Below are 25,837 nucleotides of genomic sequence, written 5' to 3'. Positions count from 1 at the left end.
TGAGGTGCTGATTAAAGGGAACCACATACACCTATTTGGAGCAAGATTCAGAAACAATCAGGGTGTCCCCCAACGAGGGTACCAACAGCTCTTTTTTTCGTCTGACCTCAGCTGTCAGTTAAAAATGAAGTTTCTATTTGCCCGATGTGAATGTGAAAAGAATCTTAGAAATGTAAATCCTGTGAATTCGTGGAATACCTTGAGAAACCCACAAACCCCGTATTTTCTCAATAAGGGGTGAACTTTCGTATGACACCGTTGTTAACGAGTTAGACATTTCATTCCTTCCTGAAAGAATGTCCCAAGAGGGTAACGAGTTGGGTAACCGGCCCAGTTTACGCCAGCCTAGCACCAATTCTTACATTTTTCGGGAGACTGTGCATGCACGTGGTTTCACATCAAGAAGTATTTGAGAACAAGTTGATTGGGAAAATCATAAATCACGCTTTGGCAAAAAAAAAAAAAATCCACCAGAATTCGAAAATTCAGAGGCTTTTCTAAAACGTTCAGCCAAGTTGATTGCGTCTTTGCGAGCCTTTCAGCAGCCTTTCACCCGGTATTTCACCACACATCCCTGAGACCCGCGTGCAGTTCCACTCGGCTGCCTGCCGCGATGTAACGAGCCATGTCGCGCTCACTGCCCACGTTCCCCTCGGGAGGGAAACCCACGGCCCCACCACAGCCCCCGCTCGCTCAGGCACCGCCTCGGGCGCTGCCCGCCGCCGTGCCTGCCCGCTTCTCGCTGCCCCGGCTCCTCAGGGCCGGGCCGGGCCATGCCGGTGACCGGCTCCGCCCTGGCGGCTCCGAGCCCTCCCCTTGCGGGCGGGAGCGCGGCGGCGCCGGGCGGTGAGTTGTGGCGGCGGGCTGGGGCCCGGCCCGGCCCGGCGGGGGAAGGGGCTCCGGGGCGAGCCGGGCCTCGTAGGCCGCTCCCGGCCGGCGGTGGGGTGGCGGCCGGCCGCTGCCCCGTGCAGGGAGCGGGGCCTGGAGCCCTCGGGGCGGCCTCGATCCGCCCTGAGCCGTGTCGCTGCGCCGGGCGCGTTCGTTTGACCCCAAACCAGCCGGGAGCCGATGGAGCAGAGGCCGTCAGGGAGGGAGGGAGGTCCGCTAGTGGCCGGTGCCTTGTGGCCTTTCAGACTTTGTACTGCGAACTCGGAGTGCTCCGAGCTGCCACTGAAAGCATGCTACCCGCCGTGTAAAATGTCTTACGTGCCACAGCTGCAGCATGAGGGAGAAAAGTAAAACCCAACCTGATCCATCTCCTCACTCTACATTGTAAAGTTTGTTTCTCCACGCTTGGTTGTGTCCATTTCGTGGAGGCTACAGAAGGTGAAGTGACAAAATAGTGTAGAGTGTGGCAAATCTCCACATACAGCCATTTTTAAGTTCAGTGTCCTTAGTAAGAATAAGCAGCTTCCCCGAGGCCAGCATTTTTAACAACAGATCTCTTGGCTTGTCCTGTCAGGAATTAGTTTTATGTGGCACAAAAAGCCGTGGAGAGGGGCCGGTAAGGTGGCGCCCTTTCTTTCTCTGAAGCTTTTGCACTCTGGGCACGTGCGAAGATGCAGTCCTTCAAAGACTTCACAAAGTTTGGCTGAGAAACTTCGAAGTTTGCATATCCAACGGATATTAAATCCAACACAAGCATAATAGTGATTGCATTTAGATTATTGTGGTGCAGGACTGAAGGACTTGTGCTGGTTTTAATAACTTGTTACTGAGAGTGCAGAGTAAATGAGACTACTTTCTGTGTGGAGAAAATGCAGCAGCTGAAGGGGTCTGACCATAAGTTTTTCAAACTCAAAGGCATTTTTATAGAGATGGTATAACTGAAGTTCAAAACTGAAGGGACAGCAGCATTTGGCATATAGTTTCAACGGGGAAAAAAATGACTTCGTCAGAAACATGTAACTTCACATAAAATTTTCCAGTGGTACAGCAGCATCATAGTTTAGGGCACTGTATGACCAGGAAGCTGCGCAGCTGCTGTAAAGTGAGTTAGAGACCCTGCAACTCAGAGGCCGTCTCTGTATTTGAGTGCTTATAAAGCACAGCATGAGCTACATGGTTTTTAACGCACAGATGTATTCTCAGAGTTCACATGACAAAGTCTTCTTACATATTCTAGGTTGGTTGAAGTCACCAAATCTCCCAAGTTTAAACCAGATTGACAATCAGAATCAAAACCACGTGTATCTTCCTCCCAGCCCCACTAAAAATGCCATGTTGGTCTTTCTAATAGCCTTAGCTTCTCAACCCTAAACAAAAAAAAAAAAAAAAAGGAAGTTGCAGGAATAGTAATTTTTTACCCTTTTTTCCCCTAGTATGTTGACTTTCCTGTTTTCTGTACGACTATGCAAGCCTAAATTCCAGAAGGACTGACTATGACTAAGAGCATGAATACTTCAGAGCACTGAAAATTAGAATGGGATGAAAAGTATTCCTAAATGTTAATTTCTGAGTTTAACAGACATGACTCTTGGTCAAAAAGTCACTGTCTGGTTCCAAGATTGAAAAAGGAAACATTACATTTAAGAAAGAAAAAATAAATACCTTTTCACTTCCCCACAAAGACCAGTGTGTTGTCTGTGTTTGAAGAACCTTACAAATTTTTAGAAGAGTTGAAATAGGGTTTGCAACACCCTTGTAGCCGTCAAGCACTGTGTAACTTTCCTGAAGTGGAAGAAACTTCCTATCTGGATGAGAAAAACTTACCATAGGACATTATAAAACATCCCATTGACAAAACATGTATAGAGGTAATAATTAAGCATGCACTCATCCTAAAAGTAACAATAATTCTCCTGAGCTTGTGATATGTGTTAATATGTCATAGACAATAATAGTAGGAATATGTGTGTGTGGAAAAAAAGAGCAGGTCGTGCTTGCTTTTTGATGTCAGTGTGGGGGATTGCCTGGGTATATTAAGGAGGCGTTTGGCTTTACTTCCTTGAGTAGCTTAAATGGAAGCATTCAGTGTTGCAGAACTGCAGAGAGAAGAGTATTTCCTGGAAAAGCATCATAAAGATTTAAATGTAGCAGTACAAATTTTCCATACTGGGGCCTTGACTTGGCTTTTTGAGGCCGTTCTACAAAATTTTTTTTCCATTATATTCCTTATAAAGTTTTGACAATTTCTACAGTTCTGTGGTGTTAAACATGGATATAAATTTTTAATTCAGGTGTTTCATGTACCTTCAGAGATTGACGTGATACAGATCTGGTGCCCCTCATGTGATGTGGTTTTGTGTGATTGCCTCACATCAAACAATGACCTGTCAAATACCACACTGTCTTTCATGCAGCAATAATGTGAGAAATATTTACAGATTCTACTTTTTTTTTTTTTAATTAAGGTTGCAAGTTAGTTTTGTGTGTCAAGTTTGGAAAATTTGGATTTCATTTTGCTACTCCTCAGTACAAAATGAAACAGGTAAAGATATGCATATTTGTCACACTGCAGTAACTACTGCAGTTGTTTGCAGTACAAGTAAGGCTGACTCTTGGGAGAACAGCACGGTTGTTGTAGTCACATTGTAAGATAATATCCATATGTTATGCAAATAGTTTTTGTCAAAATATGCAATGAGAAAGGCTTCACTCTGTAGTTGTGAGAGATTATGTCAAATATGCCAGGTGCATATTTCTGTATTATTAAAAATAACTTAAAATGTATTTGCAGGTCTTATTAAACAGATATATTTATTTTGTTTCTTTCAGAGTATCTGCTGACTAGTGTAAAATGTTCAATTCTTGTTTGTTTTTGCTACTCGTTAGGCCAGCAGAGTTGAGGAAAATGCTAGTGTTTCTCCTTTTGAAGGGAATGTCAGTGAATTGCATACTTGCATGTCACTAAATGGACCTTACGCTGATATTACTGAGGGCCTAATTGAGTTAGCTACAACTCTAGTGTGTGAGAAAGCCTGTATTTTCAGAGCTGAGACTGAGTTTGTAGCACTGGTGTAAGAGAGGCAAAATGAACATACTTTTAAAACTTAACTCATTCAATGAGGCATCTTTAAAAGGAATATTTGTGGACCTTTTATGTTAGCTTACATTTAAAATGGAAGGAACACTTTCTTGTTGTAATAAATCAGTTCTTCATGAAAAACTCATGCTGTACTATTATATTTAATTACTCTCTCAGCTTCTCTCTGCAAAACTTGCAAGATATTGTTCTACAGGTGACAACATTAATATTTTCTAATAAAAATAGTGTATTATTTTTTCTTTTTTTTGTTTCTTTCTGTTTTCAGGTAGCAAAGTCTGGAGGGAAGTGGGGGCTGCCTATTCTTTAATAAGTAAGCTTTGGAAAACAAATTTAATTATTATATAGATGTGCCTACTGTGTTTCTAATATAGGTCTATGGGTTATATATTTTTCTCTTACAAATTGCAGTCATTTTGACAACATCATCCAATGCGTGTGTTTAAACATACATCCTGAAAGCAGTTACCTTAAGTACCAGCTCTTACTTCTTTTTTATGGTTATTGATTAACAGGGCTCATTTTCTGTAGTCAGGGAATGCCCTGTTACTCCACACAGAACATCCTTCCTAGCTCTCTGTTTTCTCCCATTGCAGATATTTGATGTTTGCCAAGTCACTGAGGCAAAACGTAGTATAGCTATATAAGCTGTGTAGGCCTCCATCTCCAGTGTGACTGGTGATCTTGAGCATCTAGTTGCAAAGTGCATGATTTTAAACACTTGAAAATTGAGACCAATTTTAATGGGGTATGACTTTTAAAAAAAATTTGTTTCTTTTAATTTCACGTCTAAACTGGCAACTCTGATAACAATTTTTATTACACAAACATATTTTCACAATTTTAACAGAGACTTTGAAATGCATTTAGTCGTAATTTTCATCCAAAGGAAAACAACAACAACAAAACAGTGTTTTCAGACAGAGGAAACCTTAGCTTTGTATAACATTCAGCAACATTTTTAAGCCCTGTCAGTTAATGTTTTGTCCTCGATATTTATAATACATGAAAAGGTAATAATTTACTAGAACTGATTTCAATGAAAGAAAATTGCTGAAAGGAAGAGAAGAAGATCTTACCTTTTAAAATTACTTAGTGATTCCTTAGTTTACTTAGGTTTCCTTAGTTTAGGAAACTTGTTCCTGGAATCTGTAAGTTTTTTTTCAGGTTATGTATTTATTATGCAGGCATGCTATGTGCTTCACGAAGCTTCTGTTGCCTTGGCATTAGAACATACCAGCTACGAACAGATTTGCCTTCTAGATCCATCAAGCTTTCAGCCTCTGATGTAAGTATCCCGTCAACTTCATAGATAAAACTATTTAGTGCAATATTTTAGAGATGCACTGATTTTGTAATGTTGCCAATAAACATATATTAGCTGCACTTTCTTTACTTCTTGTTACATTGACCCAAACTTTTAACATTAAGACTACAGTAAGTTATTCCAACCAGTGAAATATTTAGCCACACTAGCACAACAGTTTGGCAATCATTGCTTTGTGTATCCTTTTCAGTCTTTAAAGTCAGAGCTGCAGGTACCAGGCCAGAAGGATCGCCTAGTTGTTAGGGCACTAGCCTGAAATATAGGAGACTGATTCGATCCCACCTTTATCACAGACTTTTGGTATGTCAGTTAATTCCTCTGTCAGTTTTCTGCTAATGAAGAGGGAGTAGTTGTGCTTCGTGATGCTGCAATAACAAGGGATGTATAAGTACCTCAAACTTAATTTTATACAGAATCTTCTTCATTTCCCAGCTTAACTGCTTATGAGGTTGTGTAACTCCAGTTTAAGTCTTTCAGTTTTGTTGAGAGAAAAAAGAGCGTTGCAACATGATGGGTGGCTGGAGGTCATGCTCTGCATTGCATGTAGAAGACTGGAATGTAAATTGTGCTCCGAGTTCAGAACAGGAGTTCATCTAGTCAGCAGCTTGGGTCAACCAACGCACATGTGAGATTGCCCCAAGCAGGTGTTGAAACAAACTATCATGCAGACAACTGCAGCATAGTTTGCTTACATGAGATGCTTCTTTTAACGTACAAGCCACTTTGGGGGCCGGATTTTACCTGAGTCAGTTTTTCATCTGCTGTAAGTATTTGTATTCTACTTAAGGTACCTGGATGTTCTTCTGACCATGCTGAAATCTAATCCTGTTTTTCTTTTTGAATTTACTTAAGATTTTGGCTTCAGTTGTAACTTTCAACATTGAATTTCACTATTTAATTATGTACCATGTAAAAGTATTTACTTCTGTCATTAAACATATTCCCATTCAATTTAATCACGAGTTTCTTTGTATTATGAAGAAAGATAAATATGAGTAGCACCTGACTTTCCATCTAAAGCAATCAGGGAAAGCAGGCGGTCAGAATTAGAACTTGATGAGGACATGCCTCTCTTGTTTAATGCTGATCTTAAACTCATGGAAATCCTATCCTTGCACCTAAAAATGGCTTGAAGATGATCAAGCTATGATGTAACTAGGCTAAAACAAAAAAGATTCTTAAGGACTTTCATGACCTTCTGGAAGAAAGAATGCTCTTTAAGGTATCATTTATAAATGCAAGGTATTTTATTTACTTTCTCAAGGTAATGAGGTGGCTCTGAACTCTGCTGTAAGTTGAACCCCCTGATAACTGCTGCAGGTCTAGCTATTCCATTTTAAATCTAGTTTCAAGGCACAAGAAAAATAGGAAGACTTGAAGTACTAAGTATTTAAACTTAAGATAGTAAGAGGGCTGTAACAGGCAAAGGCTTTTTTTCTCAACTGTGCTTTTTTGGCTAGGGAAAGTTAGTTACTGCAATTAAGATTTATGTTACGTTTAAGGATAAAATCCTACAGTGTGGATAAGCCTTTAGTTTTTAGTAAATTGAAACAATTTCAAGAAGAGTTGGTCAAGAGAACAAATTTCCCATGGTATCATACAGAATTCTCATTTTTAACTGTGAAGATTCAAGGTGAGATTTCTTTTTCCTTGTAGTACGAGTAGTAGTCTGGCATGTGGAAAAAAAAAGTGTGTGTTAGGGAGGCTCAGGCTAATACTTGTGTTATTGATATTTATATAGTACAGCCAGGGGTTAATTTACGAAGACAAACATCGGAAATTTGGATTCATCTTTTAAACCATATGTGTTTTTCAACAGATGCAGTACAGATCACCTAGTCAGAACTCTCTCTTAACTGTGGTGTATGTTCCATATCAGGATGTACAACTTCACCTGTCTAGTTACCTTGAATACATATTTTTTCTTCCTGAGTAAAATGAAAGATGTCACTGTTTGGTTCCTCTGGTACTTGTGTTTTACAGATGAGGTCAGAATTAAATCTGTGCAGAAGGCATACAAACAGAGAAATATCTGTTAACTTAATAATATGATTTTCCATTTTTCAAATCATTACATATGTGGTAGCTTTTTTATTTTTATTTTTACTGTAAACAAGTTGAGTACAAATGTGTGCCTGTGTAATAATACTTCAACTACAAGTTAATCCCATCAATTCAAAGTTGAAACTTTGAGTATAATGGCAACTCAGACATCTCACAGTGTGCTAGCTGGAGTATGCTATTTTAAAATTTTTCACAGAATGAAAATAGCAAGCAGTCTTACATAAAAGTCACTAAAACGAGTAGTCTGACTCAAAGAAACAGTTTCTGGAGTTTTGAGGGACTTGTTTTCTATGTGTGTTTATTTTTTTTTCCCAGTGTCTAGCTGGTTTACAGATAGAAAGGGGCATGCACTGCTTTTTTGTTGTTGTTGTTTGTACATACAAATAAATCTGTTGATTTTATTTTCATTTTTTCATTTTTAGCTTAAAAATACCTGAACCATCAGTAAGTTTTGCTCTGTCTTTATAGGGAGGACTCAATGAAAGGCTATTCTAAAGATGTTTTCTAAGGCCTTAACTAAAGTTCTGAATATACAGTAAAAACATGCTCTAATGTGATTTTGCTGTGTTGTAATTAAATATTTAAAAGTGTTGAAAGCCTGAATGAAAAGATGAAATGTCTATCCTATTTTCTTGTTAGCCACCAATTTAACAAATAAAATTGCATAGAAAACACACTTTCCAAACTGGGTTGGGCTAGAAATAAATCAGTCTTTAAGTCCTTAGTGTATCATATAAAAGAAGAATAATGAATGTATCCTTTTATTATTATTTTATTTTTAGGTCATCTTCTCAAGTTACTGACCTACATTATGCCTCTGCTCCATTCTTGCTGCAAGTTCAGTGGGTTTAGATGATAATGAATGAGAATTCAGGACATTTTTGTGTATTTTCTTGTTAGTCTGTATTCAAGCTATTACAGAAGCTTTAATGAAAGACCATGTCTATAATGCTGTGTAACAACTGAATTCAACTGGCAATGCTATATTTGAGAAAGCATGAAAGAGGGTTTGTCGTGCATAATCCAACAATAAAGTATTTTGTCTTTCTTAACAAAACCCTTATGTCTGTGTATTTCAATCTTGCAGACAATGGCCTTTAGACACAAAAACACAAGACGAATTGAAGGCCTTGACAACAATGTGTGGTAAGTAAAAGGAAAATAGCAAATTTCAGAAAATGTCTTTGGCTGATGTATTTTCTTTCCAAATTCATAGTTACTACTAATAAGAACATGCATAGCACTTGCTGTCTCTGCTGAAATATATTTCGCACCTGTTTAAGACAGAAGCAATGAATCAAATTCTGTTAAAACTCAAAAATAATAATTTACCTTTAAACATTAGGCTTAGGATTCTGTGTATTTAGTAAACCACATGAGAGAAGGATGGCTCTTGGGTGTGGTAGTGTTACTGGCTTTAAAATTTAAATGTGAGTATTGCTGAGTAATTACTTCAGTTACACTTGAGTTTTGTTTCCCAAATTAATCTGATTTTATTTTTTAAACCATTATACTTGTCTTGATAATTTAATTCATTCATCTTAATACACTTTTTTTTTGTAGGTATTAAATTGGTCTCAAAGCGCTATTGCCATCACTGGTAAAGATGGGATTTTGTTAGATGATGGTAGTGGTGTCTTAGGTTTACATTAGTGTGTACGTGTGTGTGTATATACATATACATGTAAGGTGTTTTGTCATCTGTCCTCAGTCCTTTTTATGAGGACATAAAAAATGTCCTCATTTTTTAGCAATTTGTGTTTATTTTTGATTGAACTGTGATGCTTTTTTTTTAACTACTCTTAACATGGGTAGTGAGGAAAGGGTGAAATGTAAAACTCCTCCATGAAAAGAGGAAAAAAAGTAGTACAAGAATCCTAACATCAGTTTCTGGCAGGGTACTAGGAACAGTTAATAAAGAGCTTGCAGCAGTTTGTTGTCTAAAATCACACACAAAATTATAGTGCTCTGAGATGACTGGACAGTTTAAGTGACACCTTCACTTGACAGTATCTAGCCTTTAAATCATTTAACATACCTGTTCTAATTAGGTCTACTTCATTTTGCAAAGAGGGTAGTATTTCATTTCTGCCCCTGTCCAGAGATACTGTATGTTTGTGTGTGTGCACATCTAAGTACAGTTCTGCTGGCAAGAAAGTTGTTTTGTGGAGGCAGGAAATAAACCTTTTACTGGGTTCTTGCGTGACTCCTGTGCTTACTTAACATTGTCCCAGCGCCCATCTCTCCATGTGAGCACTCCTTACATAAAGATGTTTCCACTGCTGTGAGTTTGGCAAAGCAAAATACTTTTTTTGCCTTCTAATGTTGATGAAGGAGAAGATAATTCTGTTTGGTATGTTAAATTTAAGCTGTTTTTTCCCTTTAGGGTTGAATTTACAAAGGTGGCAGCAGATCCCTCAATTGTTAATCTTGGTCAAGGCCTTCCTGATATATCCCCTCCCAGCTATGTTAAAGAAGAGCTGGCAAACGTAGCAGCAGTTGACAGACTGAACCAGTACACGCGAGGCTTTGTAAGTACTGTGGAACTTGAGGACCCAAGTTCAGGGAGAAAATTTAAGACTTTACTTTAACTTGGTTTTACCAGTGGTTTGTACTCTTATGTCCCAAATTAAGTTTCCCTAATAGCTGTATCAGTTACTAACCAGCGTCCTCTGTATATGCTTCTTCAAGGCAGAAACCTTTAGCAAGATCAAAATGGTAGAGCACATGAGATTGCATGACCCTTCAAAGATGATATCAATCAGTTCAAAGGTTAAGGATTTGTAAATTACACATTTACTACTGATTTTGGTCAGCGTAAATGTGAGTCAGATTGGCTAATCCTAGAATGAGACAGAAGTACTTGATATCAGTTGAGACAATCTCCTGGATCAAGAAAAGATTCACCCATAACATTAGTAGAGATGAGGAAGTGGTTGAAAGAGTAAGGTTTTGCCTCTGGAGGACAGTCATTACATGCTGCATAAGTTGTCTTGTAGCATTTATGTCTTGAGCTGGGTGTGAATGTGTGGCATTTGTCATTGTCCAAGGCAGGGCAATGCCTATTGTCCTCTTTCAGTATGATTGTTTTCTTGTTCCTGTTTGGTTTGTCTTTATCACTTTTTGTGGTAAAGATAAACCATACTGCCCAACTGAGCATCACGTGTTAGGGTTGCTACAAGATCCTAAGGAGTCGATCTAAGGTTTTTCTAGATGATCACATGCTGTAGCAGGAATAGGAAAGCATTATGTAGACTGGTAAGCCAGTGATTGAGTTGGTAGTTGTAGCATCATTGCTCATATATTCCAATATAACTTCTTGCCTATTTTCTGAGGATCTGCATGCATTAGAACTGGGAGGGAGCAGCAATGGCCAGCAGCTCCCTCAGGGACAAATGATCACAACGAGCAGGGCAGAGGCCTCATCAGCCAGGGCCCAGTGCTGTGGTACCTGAGCAAGGCAGGCCCGGAGGTGGTAGCTGAGGTGAGCCCAGATGGCCAGGAAGCTTGTGGTGGTGAGGTGGTCTGAGGTCAAGCCAGGGAGTCAGCGCACAAACCAGGCCCAGCAGTGTTAACCACGGTTAGACACAACCCAGGGAGCGCTGGGCAGGTCTAAAGGAAGAAGGCAGGTATAAGGTCAAGCCATGAGGTCAGCCCGCAGGTAGGGGCCTAGGATCAACAGGGGCCATGGACAGGTACAGGCATGGCTGTAACAATTGCAGGCCAGAAAATACAAAAGCATAGCACTTAAATGGAGCCTTTGGACCAGGGGCAGTTGTGTGGGTAGAGGCCCCAGGTGGGGCTGGTGAGTCTCATTATTATTAGGGCACTTGGGACCCTGATAAGAATAGAACAAAAAATTACTGAATACAGTCTCATTATCATCCCTATTTGGGTCACTTTGTTTAGTCACCTTTAGCTGATTGCAAATATATATATGTATGTGTGTGTATGTATATGTAAATCTTGAAAGTGTAAAGCCATTGTTTAGTGTAGGGGGCACTCAAAAGATAGCTGGAATTTAGTGACCTTCTGGACTAAACATGAATATGTTTACCAGCCACAATAAGGTACCTGAAAAATCTCTGCTTGCCAGCCAGACTCGGTTATGGAGGAGCCGTGGCACAGAACTGTTACAGACAGAATGGGCTACGGTCCCCTGTTGAGCAAATAACCACAGACAGACTCTCTAAAACAATCTGCAAATTAAGCATAAATACAATTTTTCCAATGCGTGCAATTATTCAGTATTTAGTTCTGTCACTTTGCTCCTTGCTTCTAAATTCCCTTGGTATTTATGAATGTTTGCAGTAGTTATACTATGAATAGTAATTAAAGAGGATTTTTTTAACCAGTATTTTCATCTTCTGCCTTTGTGCATTCTCTACAGACTCCTGCAATTCTAAGGTTTTTGAGCACAAGCATTTGTGGATAGCAAACGTGGGAGGGATGAATATAAATGATGCACGTCCATCTGATAATTGAGACATTGTCCCAAGTCGCTGCAGCGCTTGGGCCTCTCGTTGACTGTAGGGTTATGGTCTGTGGAGTGACCTAATGTGAGCTGGGTGGTGCAGCATTCCTGTGCAGTTGACACACTCATGGGAAGAAATGGCTGTCATTTGAATCAGCAATGATTTGCAAGCCTTAATTCATGGTAATGTTTTTGTTTACAGAGGGGTTCATGATTTTATACCTTACATGTGGAGGTACAATATTCAATATTTTAGCGAAGGGCTTTTTTATTACATAGCTGCATTTTCTTACAGAGCTGTTTTCTATCTTTATACCAAGTATGAAAAAAGATAAAAGATTTTCAGAACAGGAAATCTTTAGTCTTCCTGAGTAAACAGAAGTGTGCTGCCTTATTTATAAGTTGTAGGTGGTCTTTGTTTAATTGTTTCTTGTTCTTTGCGCATTTTGAGAAGAATACACTAACCACTGTGTTCCTGCGGGAGACAAATGGTAAATGGTGCTCTGAGGTTTGGGGTATCATTATATGAATCATAATTCCGATCACAAGTGCTGTTTATCAGGAGTATATAGAAAGGATTAAAAAAAAAGTTTCCTTTGCACCAAAAAAACTTTAGTTGAAAGATAACAAACAGAAGGAGCTTCAGATGGAGATCTGGTCAGGTAGGAACAAAGAGACTCTAAAAGGAGTGAGGATGAACTGGTGTCGAAGTGTTCCCTTTTCTCCTCCTATCTTTTGTTCTAGCTCTTCTGTAGGCTACCTGAAGCTATCCTGAGATATGATAATAAGATAGAAATTCAAAAGAACTAGATTTAAAAAAAAAATCCTAGAAGATACAAATAAATTCAAATAACTTTTCTTCCCCCATGTATAAGAAGTTTAAACCATACCGCCTGTTAAAACCCATTAATACCGAGCATCCATCCCGTATTCTTCTGCTCCAAAATGTGTAATTTCCCTCCATGTGGGGAGGGGAAAAAACAGCAAAAAAATTTGTTGCGTTCCTGAGAATGTACAAAGCCTATCAGTTACATTTCTTTGCTTTGGACAGGGGCATCCGTCGCTGGTGAAAGCCTTGTCTCAGGTGTATGAGAGAGTTTGTGGAAGAAAGATTGACCCTCTCACAGATATCCTGGTGACAGTAGGAGGTTATGGATCTCTCTTTAGTACAATACAGGCTTTAATTGAAGAGGGAGATGAAGTAAGTTTTTATTTAAAATTCTCATTTCAGAGAATTTCTGTCTTTTTGATAATGATACTAAAATTAATTGGGGGGGGGGGAATATTTTCTTGTGCCTACAGTGGACAAGAGTTTCTTTTGTTGTTGTATTTTGCTTTCAGTGTTTTGTCAGTTTCATTTGTATATTGTATTCTCGTCTGTATCCTTTATTCCTTTTTTGTTGCTCTGATAGTCACTTTTTTTAACAGTTCTCTGCTCTTAGCTCTTCATGTTTGTTTGTTTGTTTCTTTATCTGCCATCCTTGGTTATCTCCCATCTTTGTCTTGCACTTTCACATCTCTGTGCAGGTTCCAAGCATCCCTGATGTTACATGTTGACGTCTGTAAAGTAACTAGAGAACAGCCTGTGTTTGTCCAAAAAAAAAAACGAGCAGTGCTTATAATCCTTAGACTGAGGGCATTTTTATATGAAGTTATGTGATGATGGAGGAACATTCTGCAATTTTAAAACCAGGCAGGAGTGCCAGAAACATTATCAAGTTATATTACCAAAGCAAATCTGGAAATATGATGGCATTGCACACTGAAGGTTTTCTGATACTCATGATTATAATTTCAGGTAATAATAATAGAGCCATTTTATGACTGTTATGAACCAATGGTAAAGATGGCGGGTGCGAAGCCTGTTTTTATTCCTTTGAGAAATGTGAGTAGCTTTTAAAAATATATTTATTATATTCAACTGTACTTCAATACCTAATACAGTTTGATGAACACCTTGTAGGAAATGCTTTTCTCTATAGTTTTTCATAATATCCAATTATATAAAAATGAGATAGATTGCTATAGCGTGAGTCTAAGGTGATGATAATCCAAAGCAGGTAAAATATTTTACTAGTATTGGTAAAAGTAGGACAATGCTTCTCATTTACTTTGATCAGCTTTCAGAACGCACAAATTAACGTTCCTTTGTTTGGATGTGATCAGAAAATGTTTTCAGTAGAAATACAGGAAGGATGATCATATCAGTGCAATTTCTGTATCTGCCGCATCTCAAAATACTTGGTTTCTGATCCCTTCAGCAACTCATACAGTGATAGAATGCAATTTCTTTTCTAAAATCCACTTACTAAATAAGAAGCTTTTTTGTGGTAGACATTTTCCTTATTGGCAGCTTGCAGAGGTTTTTATGGATACAAGGTGTTGATCCCGTTACTGGGGGAGGGCTGAGGGACTGTTTGGGCAGTACCGGGGGGACTAGGTGAGACTGCTCCTCATGGTGCCCTACTTCTAGGGATGGGGTTCCTCCATGGATTTTCTGTTTCATGCGTGTGTGTTTGTTGTTTTGGCCCTCTCCCAGTAAAGCACAGGTGTCAAAGTTAATATGGCCACGCTTATTGTTCTCAGCAGCAACTGACCCAAACTTCTGTCGTCCTCATGTAATGCCGCAGTAACTCCAGAGCCTCAGTGGAACAGATTTGTAACTGTTAGGCTGCTTTCCTATAGACGAGGAAGGAAAGAGCTGACGTCTTAGTCCAGCAGGCAGTGATAAGTCTTCCCAGCCAAACATGCACCCACTTATTCTAGTGTATGGGAAGGCCGTGAACTCTCCTGTCGTGTGACTTCCTGCATCACACACTATGTGGTCAGTGTGTGTGTGTGTAAGACAGACAGTGGCCAGGAGAAGACTGCCGCTGTCATAGAAATGTATCTTGCTCTTGGCCTCCCTGCCTGTTCTGGAATTGCCTCCTCACAGGAGAACAGGACAGGTGGGATAAGTTGTCGTGTGTGGTTAGTAAAGTGTCTGAGGGTGATGAGTTGGGCATCTCTGTTTAGTCTGTAACACGTTGCATCCCAGTAATGCATGTTAAGTTCTTATTTATTTATTTTTAAGAAAAATGATGGAAACTGTGCATCTAGTGCTGATTGGGTCTTAGATCCTGGTGAACTTGCAAAGAAATTTAACTCCAAAACAAAAGCGATTATTCTGAATACCCCACACAACCCTATAGGCAAGGTAAGAGTCCTCCTTTAACGCTATTGTAATTTCAGAGTATGCCTTAAAGACTATGATTAATGCATTGCCCTTACTTTCTTGCATCCCAGGTATTTACCAGAGAAGAGCTCCAGGTAATAGCTGATCTCTGCATTAAACATGACACCCTGTGCATCAGTGATGAGGTGTATGAATGGCTGGTGTACAAAGGAAAAAAGCACATCAAAATAGGTACTGATTTTTTTGTGTGTGTGTGGAATCGTAGAAGTGGCTGTGGAATGGTGTCGTAAACAAGCCTCTCAAAGATAACGTTTGCTGAGAGAAGTTCAAACTTAAAGCTTTTACCATTTTAAAATCTCTAGAGTGGCAGTAAAAGAAGCTCTCCATTAGTGAGGGCTACACTAAGAGCACAGCATTACTGTAGAAACTGATTCTTACAAATAACAACAAAAAAAATTAAATGACCTTGCAATGCTCAGCTACACAGTTGCTGATCATACAGCTGTGCTATGCTGATTGTATTGGCCATGTGTGGGCTGAGTCTGTTTTGAAAGGCCTGACTTCGTGGCTGTTATGGTGGCTTGATACCTTCACGTGATCGTAATCTGAGTTAGTGCATCATACCAAGTTACCACAGTAACTGGTGCTTTATCCTGTCCCAATTACAAAGTAAAATGAGTTAGATTAAAGCTTTCTTCATGGACTTAGCAGGTGGTTCATGCAAATAGCCATCTTTAGAACCAAAGTCTCTGTGGGTGGTGTAAGGTGATCCATTTTCCTTTGCCATGGCAGCAGGTTTGAACACTCATGTTGTCAGTTACGCTTTGTCTTAGTAGACAGGTGGTGAATTCTTAAAACACAGTAACTCTATTGTTCATTAGTGTCAGTATTGTCATGTTAACACTTCAAACCAAAACATTTACAGTTGAACAAAAGACATCCTGTAGTTCAGCAGAAAATGTAAAAATCCCTTGTGATGATAATGTAAGTTAAAGCCTGGAAAGTTAGTCAACTTGGTTTCGGTATATACTGTGTAATTGATTCCATGACATCATCTTTTAACTTTATTGTTAAGATGACCGTACAACTTTCAGGATAAAACTGTGAAAAATAGCATTATTTCAGTAAAAGAAAAAAGATCTGTTGACTTCAGTTTCTTAGAATTCTTTAAGTCTACCAAAAGATAATACAAGAAAAAACTGAATGTTATTTCTCTATTTAAAAACTCCTGTTTTCATATTAACCTTTACATGTTCCATCAAATGCAGTGACACTTCCTTTGTACAAAATGGTTATTGCATCAATTTAGCATCTGATCTCTTAGATTATATTAAGAAATCATGGAGTTGCTAGCCACAGGTCATAAAATTAGTACAGTTTTTGTGCTGTCACTGAGGCAGTTTTCTGTGGTGTGGAGCACTCAGTCATGTTTCTCATCATTATCCAACTTCTGTAAAACAAACAAACAACAAAAAAAAACAGTGAACCTCCTCTAAGTAATGATTAGGGTTGCACTGGCAGATTTAGGGGTTGCATATTGTAACTGAGGATTCAAAACAAGCATCTCAACAAGCTGAGTGCAAGCCCAGGTAACAGGCTTATGTGTGTTAGTTTGCACTTTGTTAGTTATAAAATGTAATCAAACTTGGTTGTGGTGTCATATAATGATGCTGCCATATGGCATGAAAGAATTTGCCTATTTAAAACCTGCTGCTTGTAAAAATGACGGAGCTGATCCTTCCCTGTGCCCTTTTGCTGCAGCTATTGTTTGAAATGCTGTTGCTTTCTGTCTCCCAGGTTGAATTCCCATGACTATGTGGCAAAACAGTATCACTAGAGGGCATTTGCTTTGAAATTCAAGTCTTCTTGCAGTTTGTGAGAACTAGTTTGGTCATCTTTAGGAAGTGATGTATGCTCTTGACCTAACCAGCTAGAAGATGCATCTGTTCAAACTGCCTTTCTGTTTTCAAGGTCAGAGCAGTTGAGTGAATATGGGTGAGCTAATAGGAATATGAGTCTCTTTCCTGCGAATTGTTTTGGTTCTTTTATTGGCAAGTGTGCTCAAAAGAGTACAATGCCTGTTTTCAAATAATTGCAAAGACCTGTACCATGCCTAATGAATGTAACTGCTGCAAAAACTTCCTTATGAAAATCAACATTTTTGTTTGGGAAAAATCTGCATTCACTGGTTTCCCCAGAGAGGGAATTTAACAATTGACAAATTCACTGGTAGCATTGTAATGTACAAGTGTGGTGGAGTCAGGTGGCGCTGAGTGCTGTAACTGCAGCTGCAGTAATGTTATGACCTTGTCTAGTTTTCTCTCTTGGACTTAAGTGTGTCTTGATTTACCTGTTTCTACTGAAAATGAGTTGAGTTAGAGAGTCCAAACTGGGAATCAGTATACAAAAGAAAATTGCAAGCTGACAGAAAAGACTTTTGCTCTGTCACCTCCTTTGAAAGAAAACAGAGGTTTTGGTCTCCTACAAGATACAAATACAGAGGTAGGCCTCCATGAATCCCCTAATCCTTGCAGGCATCCTTAGCTAGCTTTTATTGCTTGTCAGTCCCAGATCTGTTGACCGAATAGAACAAAACGTAATGTATTTGCTCAGTCTCTCTGCTGACTTTCTGATTTTTGGGGCATTTGGTTCTGGGTTAGACGTCTTTAGAAACCTTCTTTTTCTGATTTGAGACATCCGGTGATGCTGAACTGTGTGCTGAACAAGTCTGTTAAAATGGCTGTGAGTGCTTGAGTTCATGTTGTGTATGGTGTTGTTACCAGGCATCAGAAATAATGCTTTATTGAGATGAATGCGTAGCACATAAGAGAGATTGTATCTCTTATGAATAATTTTGCATCTTAGCTGAGGAGAAGTAAGATAGTTTTCACCAACTGTGCCTCTATTTATTTTCTTTTTCTTTCTCCATTCACTAATTCTGATCCTATTTTTTATGCCAGAATCACTGGCCCATATATTCTTTCTCACTTGTTAGAGTTGCTGTAATTTTAGAATGTTCTCACTGCAGTGGTATATGAACATACTGTAGTTCTTAGCTAGGGGCAGTACAGTTTTTTCTAATTACATGGAATATGTGAGTGTGCATGAAACCAATTAATCTTATTTTATATACAGCCACGTTGCCGGGTATGTGGGAAAGAACAATAACTATAGGAAGTGCTGGAAAAACATACAGTGTAACTGGCTGGAAGGTAAGAAGAATCAATAGAAAAGAATTTAGCTATATGAATTACAGAATGCATCTATCACACTCTGGTTTTGTTACCTGTCTTTTGAAAGCTTCTGGCAAATCGGTGTCTCCAAAAAGTGAAGATAACATTCAGTCGGAACAACTGTCTTCTTGGAACACCCATGGATTTAAGTCTATTCTTATCTCTTGATTAATAAGCCCTTGTGAGAAAATAATAATAATAAAAAGAATAAACACCGCATGGTTTGTTCAAAATCAATCAAAATTATTGGAGAGCACTATCATATTTTAACTTTCTAGTTTTGTGGTGATATTTTCAGATTGAGGTAATGTTTTAGAATGGTTTATGTTTCTGTAAAATATTTAATAATAATGTTTTGCCTGACTTTAATATACATATCAGAAAGTAAACAAAATATTTAACTGTTTGGCAGCTAAATTCTTTCTTCATCACCACCTTTGGTCCAACTGACCCATAGCATTTGAGTTGTATCTGGTTAAGAATGTATTTGATTCAATCGTAAGCTCTTGTTTTATGCTCAAACTACCCTGCACGTGGACTCCTGTGAGATGGAAAGATCCTAAACCAATTAGGAATAGGATTCCTAATAAAAGCTTTGTTTTAATTCTTCATATAAAAGGGTTTAGAAATCAAAGTTTGCTCAGTACCATTTGAGAGATGTGGATAGGTGAAGCTGTAACTGTTGCCTCATATTTAGACTTAATGGCATCATTCAGCAAAATTTGGGTAAACTAGCCCTTTTCTGAATTCTTTATCAAAACTATTTCATGACTAATTCTTAAAAAGAAAAACTTGAGACATTTGCTAACTTTAATGTTAATTTGAAGTAACAGCATTGCTGTAAGTGTAACAAATGCATGTTTTCTTCCCTTAGCTTGGTTGGTCTATTGGTCCCCAGAACCTTATTAAGCATTTGCAAGTTGTTCATCAAAATACACTGTATACTTGCCCAACTCCGTTACAGGTAGGTACAGATGAAGTTGAGGAAGTTATTTTTTTTGGGCATAGCAAATCTGTAGGCCTCACTATGATAAGACAATCACAACGATGAATTTTCTGGGGTGCTAAAAGAGGAAGATAAACTCAGTCAGCTCACCAAATGTTTTTAAGAACAACAGAAGTCTTTCAGCTACAAACTGCTGCTTTTTGCATAAAACAAACATGACAGTCTTTGTGGTTTACTACTAAATATAAGTAAAAGTTGTTGCAATAAGGTCTTGTTTTACTGAGCATTATCTCTACCTGTTAGATCACATTTTTTTATTAGTGTTGTGTGTATGATTACTGACTAGTGAGTACTTGGGTGCTTGGGACGTTGCCACAGCACAAAGAAAGAAACAAATGATGCTACTGGATATAGCTTCTCTAATTTGCTGATTTGCTTAATAAGGGCCAGATCCTGCTACAGGATCAAGGAAAAATCTACGTGATTTCAGTAGGAAGTGTGTGTGTCCGAGTGTTTTGAACATTGTGTTTCCAGGAGGCTTTGGCACGAGCATTTTGGATAGACTATAAACGCATGGATGACCCAGACTGCTATTTTTACTCACTGTCTCGAGAGCTGGAAAGCAAGCGTGATCGGATGGCTCAGCTACTTCGAGAAGTTGGACTGAAGCCTGTCATTCCAGATGGAGGATACTTTATGATTGCTGATGTTTCTACATTAAGTTAGTAAAAAGCTTATTAAAAAGTGTGCGGAAAGCAAATACGTAGTTTGTTCAAAATGGAAGCTGCATTTTCAGCTTATCTTCTCATTTCATATTCACATAACACTTCTCAGAAATACTAACTGAGACTGGAATTTTCTACTTGACTTTAGCCAGGAGCTAGATTTTACAAGTTTCAGCAAAATGTTTGTGATTCTAATTACTGTCCTTGTTTTGCAAAGCTTTGGCAAAGTTTTAGGAAGGGTAAAGGAGATGGATAAAAACAATTTATATTTTTTAAAAGTTCATGATTATGAAAAGTTTGGGAGCCAAGCACCTGGCTCTATATCCTGAGTTTGTACTAATTAATTGTTATAATTTTAATAATATTTTTAAATAAAATTATATATCTTTATTCTGTAGTATTAACTGTAAGAGTGCTGTTAGCAAATGCCTTCCCACTGGGGTCTGGGAAATCTTACAATATGATGTCTGTTTTAAATTAAATTTTTTTAGATGTGGATCTCTCTGATGTAGATGGGAATCAACCTTATGATTATAAATTTGTCAAATGGATGATAAAATCTAAGGTAAGGTATCCTAGCTGTACTCTATTTTTAGAAATGCTTTTCTAATGAAACCAAGAGCAGTGCAACCATGCTTATTTAATAACATAGTAGGGATACTACTTTCAAAATATTGTTTGGTGTTTATACTAACTGCTGGAAATGATGTGGCTAAAATATTGCTAAGCATGCTTTGTGTTAAGTCCCAGCATCTGTTCTTTCTCCAGGCTTAAATACTAGCTGTAGAAAAGTACCTTTAAACTGTTTTGCCTAAGAAAAGTTTAAGCCTAGTTAGTGAATACAAAATCCAACCTGGTATTTCCTTTTAATGTTGGGAGACTTATAGAAATGGAATAGTAAAATCATGCTTAAAACTATTTTTTAAGTATGTATGTATAAACAAATAATATTTGTTTTATTTTTCAGAAACTCTCAGCAATCCCTCTTTCAGCATTCTGTGGTCCTGAGACAAAAGGGCAGTTTGAAAAATATATACGTTTTTGCTTCATTAAGGTAAATGTGCCTCCTGGGAATACCTGAGGCTCAAAAATCAGTGCAGTACCAAAATCTGTAAGAGGCCATTTGTTACGTTTTTGCCGAGGACCTGAGTTGGATGGTTTTAGAGGCAGAAAGTTAGTTTGGTGTAAAATTCAGCACAAATTAGCTTCAGCTGTCTTTTTTGCTGAGAGACTTGAAACCATAAATATGGGCAGCATGGTTAAGAAGGGCAGCTGCCAGAAAACAACTTGGTGGTTAGTCTTTTTTTAGCTTATTCTATTGATTTGTAAAACATTCTTGACCGATGGTGACAGTGAAAATCTATGAGGCAGGTATGCTATCAATTAAGGTGGATTCTCTAATCCAGAATGAAGAATAATGCCTATGTTAGCAGAGTGGTGTTACTGCATGTCCATTCAGTTTCCAAAACCAAAAATATTAGGTAGGTCAGCTTCAAGTTTATCTCACTTACCTGAAAATACCGAGGGTTTTACACAGGCTGCAAATTACAAAAGAAAACAAAGACACAGGAAGGAATCTCACCCGTTTCTGTTTTGAAGAAAACAGAAATTGTGAATGGGCTGACATCTGCCATTTTGTGAGCGCTTGCTTTTCATATTTTCTTCCTCCTGTTTCACCCACTTCTGTTCTTGAAAAGAAAGACTTTGGGGATGTGCATAAGCTTTGATAAATTGACTGCCCTAAAAGATGTTTCTCCTATTGCTTCGTCACAGACTTAACATGATGGAATGTGTGCGAACTCTTTAACTGTCAGAGTATAATAATGTGCACCTTAGCTTGAACCAATAATGAAGGGCAGTTTCTGATTACGTTATAGCTCTTAGGATGAGGTATAAAGACTGTGATACAAATTGAGCCAGTAACAACCAGGATGAAATTTGCTGGTTGTTAACGTGGCTTGTCAAGAATGAACTGCAGTAATCGTGCCAAATTAAAGCCTATTTGTATGACTGACCAGGTTGCAGCCAAGCCACGCAACTGGCCAGTGGATTACCCATGTTCAGAGGGGTTATGTTTAAGTAGTTAACAGCATAGCTCAGTTGCATGAAGATTTAAAAACCCCAGCTGTACACCTAAAGATTAGGAAACTATATTATCATGTTCAACATAAAGCAGCCAAGTACATCACTGTGTAAATGCCAAGCATTTATATAAGAAGTATCCAGTATCATTGATAATATTAATGCTGAGAAAAATGTTATCTTTTAAAAAAATATACCTAATAAATATTTGCAAGGAATTGGGATTCTCTTGTGTAGTGTAGATTTGTAGGTATAACTGTTAATGGGAAAACTGACTGGGATATTTACAGGATGTAAGTGACACTACCAAATACTGATTTGGGATCATGTAATTGTGATTGCTACTCTGTTTTCAAGAACTCTGTACTTGTAGTAATAGTGGTATTCCATTTTTTGCAGGAAGACAGCACACTGGATGCAGCTGAAGTGATCCTGAAGAACTGGACTAAACAGACAGATTGATATATATATATATTTTTAATTAACTCTTCCATCTGGTATAATTATCTTACACTAGAGTTTTTTATTGCAAATTTAAGAATTACTTAATTACAAATTTAAGAATTAATTATTACTTAATACAGTACAGAATTAATGATATTGTAAACAAATTTGTGCTGCCACCTGCTGAGGAGTTAAAATGCTGATTTACTGAAATGCGTAATGCAACTCAAGTTATTTTCAGTCTTTTCAAAATTCTTTTTTCCTTTTAAAAAAAAAAAGGTGGTATTCTCATCTTTTATTGGAAGACAAAGATTTCTGGGATTGTGTAAGAATAAATGTATGATACAGGTATTTTAAAATTTTTGGTATGGGGTAATACAGGAATTAGGGGTGAGACTTTAACGTTGTGATTTGTGAAACCCAATAGCCTGCAGTGGAGGAAAACTAAGACATCACAAATAAGGTAATTGCATTGCCTTTCTACATACCTGCCTACCATATCTGTGCACAAATTGCATCAGTTTAGGTAAAGTGATTGAGTTAAATCAATATAGTGTTTATATATAGGCAAGATATAAAATGCTAAGTTGTATAATCACTATTTCATTTTCTCACAGTAATCGTGCTGTTTGGAAGGTATTCGGTCCTCAATAAAATTATAAAAGTGACATCTAGAATAGGAATTCATTTGTTTGTGTCTACCCTCTTGTTTACCATGTGGATGAACCTACAAAGCGAAATAAAAACTTGCTATAGAGGCTTCTTCACAATCAGATGTACAGTGAGAGAATTAATCCTGTAATCTCTTTTCCGCTCTTTGCATGTTCACAAAAGCTACTGGTAACTTCACATCAAACTTATTTTAAACCCTTAAGATCTAGGAACATGGAGATAAACCTAATATTGTGCTGTGGAGCTCAACTTTCCACTATTTCACGCTCAGTGGATAAAGGACTGATTCAAAAGAGATCAATGTGCAGAATTCTTTCATTGTTGCCTCCTGTCTGTGCGATATTTTTAATCTCTGGATGGTTTCCCACTAGCAGAAGCAATCCAGGTAGGTAACCTTTTAAGTCTGTGTTGACATTCTTCACGTTATTTTACATTGTTCCCACAGGCCTTATCGTAGAAAGTCTGAACAAATTCAGTAGCTGGTTTTGCAGCTATTCTGTGGTCACAGAGCTGGAATCTAGCTGAATTCCATCAGTCTGTGACTATGGCAAGGCCTAAAAATAAAGGATGGAAACTGGGCTGCGAGAACAGCTGCTAGGCTGCTTTGTTGGGAGTTCTTGGGCTTTCTGAGGCCAGGAGCTGGGAGTTCTGTAGTCTTTTCATTTGTCTTGCACTGCCATTCCCCAAATCTCACCAGAAAATTGTTACCTGATACTTTCAAGGGGGCTTGTAGTTTTTGTGTAAAAAAATCAATTTAGTAATTAAAATGACTTAAATGAAATTTCAGCATGAATTTCATATGGAAATTCCTATATGAAATTCCAGGAGGAATATGTTTTAAGATACTGCATTCCTGTGAAATTTACACTCTATTTTACCAGGCCTTTAAAATCCATTTGTGTAAGTTGCACTAGAGACTTGTGGTGTTGCAAGAACTAAGAGGGTAGCCCAAGTCTGTTGAGCTGCATGATAATTTGGTAGTCATCTTACACTTTCTTTGCCATTTTAATTGAAAAATGAATACTCATTAAACAAATCTTTGCTAGCATAAATACAAATTTAAAACATAGGTCTTCTATGAAATGTTTTCAGTTATGATCATGTGAATCAAAACTTCCCAGCTGATTAGCCTCTCATTTGATACTAAATAATAAATATTTGAATTTTGTTTTCTTGTCTATGAAAGCAGTGCTTTGCAATGCAATTAAATCTTATGGCAGTAATGTTATTTTCGTCATTATGCTTGTCTTAAATATAGCAGCTACAGAACACAATTTTGTAAGTATTTTTAAAACCCTGTTTGTGCTGTCTAAGGTTTCCCAGAGAGAGCTGGTTGTTAGCTTGTGAGCACCCATATAAACTAGGTTATGTATCCTCACAAAAGCAGAAAGGTACTAAGGGTTCTTCCAGTCACCTCTTCACCGTGTTTTCATTGCCCTTTAAACAAAAGCCCCTCTGCTTCCAAAATACTTGATACAACACATGACTGTTAATCTCTGCTTATATTACTCTCATTGGCAAATGGGATATCGTGTAAAATCAGTCTAGAATATGCATGAAAGAAAAATGATATGCAGGGCTCAAGAGGAAATTAAGAGAAGTACAGCGAAGTAATTGTTTTTCTACTGCTACATTTTACTGTGTTTCAAACACTTCATTGGTATGCTAATAACTCATATGCTAAAACACTCAAATCTGAGTGGGGGGACACGGGTGGCTGATGTTTGAAGATACCTCTGAGTTTTGTATAGGTCTAGAGTCTTTCTTACGCTATGGGACCCATTGTATTAGACTTCAGTTAGTTTTATTTTTTTTTTCCCCGTGTTGTCCAGGTGCTGTTAATGTGCTAATCTTTTTGTTTCATTAAAGGTCTGAACATGTAAGATAGAGTACAGAGATGAATTAATTTACCAAGCATAATTCAGCTGCTCTGGCTGTCTATTGTTTCCTTCATTTGCTCCTTTGAGACATTTGACTGACACCCGCTATTTTAACAAAATGAACATTGGATAAATCAACAAACCAATTTCAAAGGACCTTTAGACAAACAAGTAAGATCTGATGACTTATTTTCATTAATGTACTATTCATTGTGTTCACAAAGGCAGCTTAATATCCCGTTGCGTTCTTGTTGGAATGATGCTGGTATTGTTAGTAATGTAAGAATTACAATGTAATTATGTTTTCATCACTGACAGTAGCCACCACGAGATAACTTTGGATGAAATTTTAAGAAACTCCAGAATGACCAGTGAAGTAGAATGGTTTGAAAATAGGATTATTGTTGTGACTACAGTGATGAGAAACAACAGAAACAGCTGGGGATAGCAAGGTGAACTTTCCATAAGCTATGAAAACAGTCTGTTGTTGAGACTGTGAATAGTGCTGTTCTGATCTGCCACATCAACCGCTTTTTTTGGCTGCCTGGGGACAAAGTACTTGAAAAATTGCTGCAGACAGGAAATGAAGAAGTGCTGAGATATGATCTATTGTGTTTTTTTTGCAACAGTTCTAAAAATGATTGTTTTTCTGTACTGGAAATTAAACTCTTTCAATTCTTGTTAATGAGAATTGGGTCAGGAGGGACCTGCTGTTATCAGTGGCTATCAGCAGAAGACCTCTTTCAAAGAACAGAGAAGCCAGGACAAACCTTGAAAGCTTGATGGGACTGACAGTGCTGATGTGGCACATTGTTGCAGACAGCTACATG

At 38.0% G+C, this 25,837-nt stretch overlaps 1 protein-coding gene across 14 annotated transcripts; it reads left to right on the top strand.

The window, feature by feature from the left end:
- Positions 1 to 489: 489 nt before the first annotated feature.
- Positions 490 to 23,129, top strand: KYAT3 (kynurenine aminotransferase 3). Of its 14 annotated transcripts, none has more exons than XM_080602988.1 (16): positions 490 to 846; positions 3,354 to 3,430; positions 4,254 to 4,298; positions 5,173 to 5,273; positions 8,464 to 8,522; positions 9,763 to 9,907; positions 12,902 to 13,051; positions 13,649 to 13,735; positions 14,924 to 15,046; positions 15,136 to 15,256; positions 18,161 to 18,237; positions 19,133 to 19,222; positions 19,739 to 19,925; positions 20,421 to 20,494; positions 20,897 to 20,983; positions 22,411 to 23,129. In XM_080602988.1, exons 1-16 carry the CDS (start codon positions 626 to 628, stop codon positions 22,471 to 22,473), a joined length of 1,707 nt encoding a protein of 568 aa, XP_080459114.1. In that variant the 5' UTR covers positions 490 to 625; the 3' UTR covers positions 22,474 to 23,129. The 14 variants fall into 14 exon arrangements, with proteins under 14 accessions (XP_080459114.1, XP_080459120.1, XP_080459121.1 ...); XM_080602999.1 differs by lacking the exon at positions 3,354 to 3,430 and adding an exon at positions 5,503 to 5,612 and having other exon boundaries at positions 816 to 846; XM_080602992.1 differs by lacking the exon at positions 490 to 846 and adding an exon at positions 1,305 to 1,326.
- Positions 23,130 to 25,837: the final 2,708 nt, after the last annotated feature.

This window comes from Anser brachyrhynchus (assembly GCF_964034855.1).
Source record: "Anser brachyrhynchus genome assembly, chromosome: 8".
Taxonomy (NCBI): domain Eukaryota; kingdom Metazoa; phylum Chordata; class Aves; order Anseriformes; family Anatidae; genus Anser; species Anser brachyrhynchus.
This window is presented reverse-complemented; position numbering and strand designations above follow the sequence as displayed.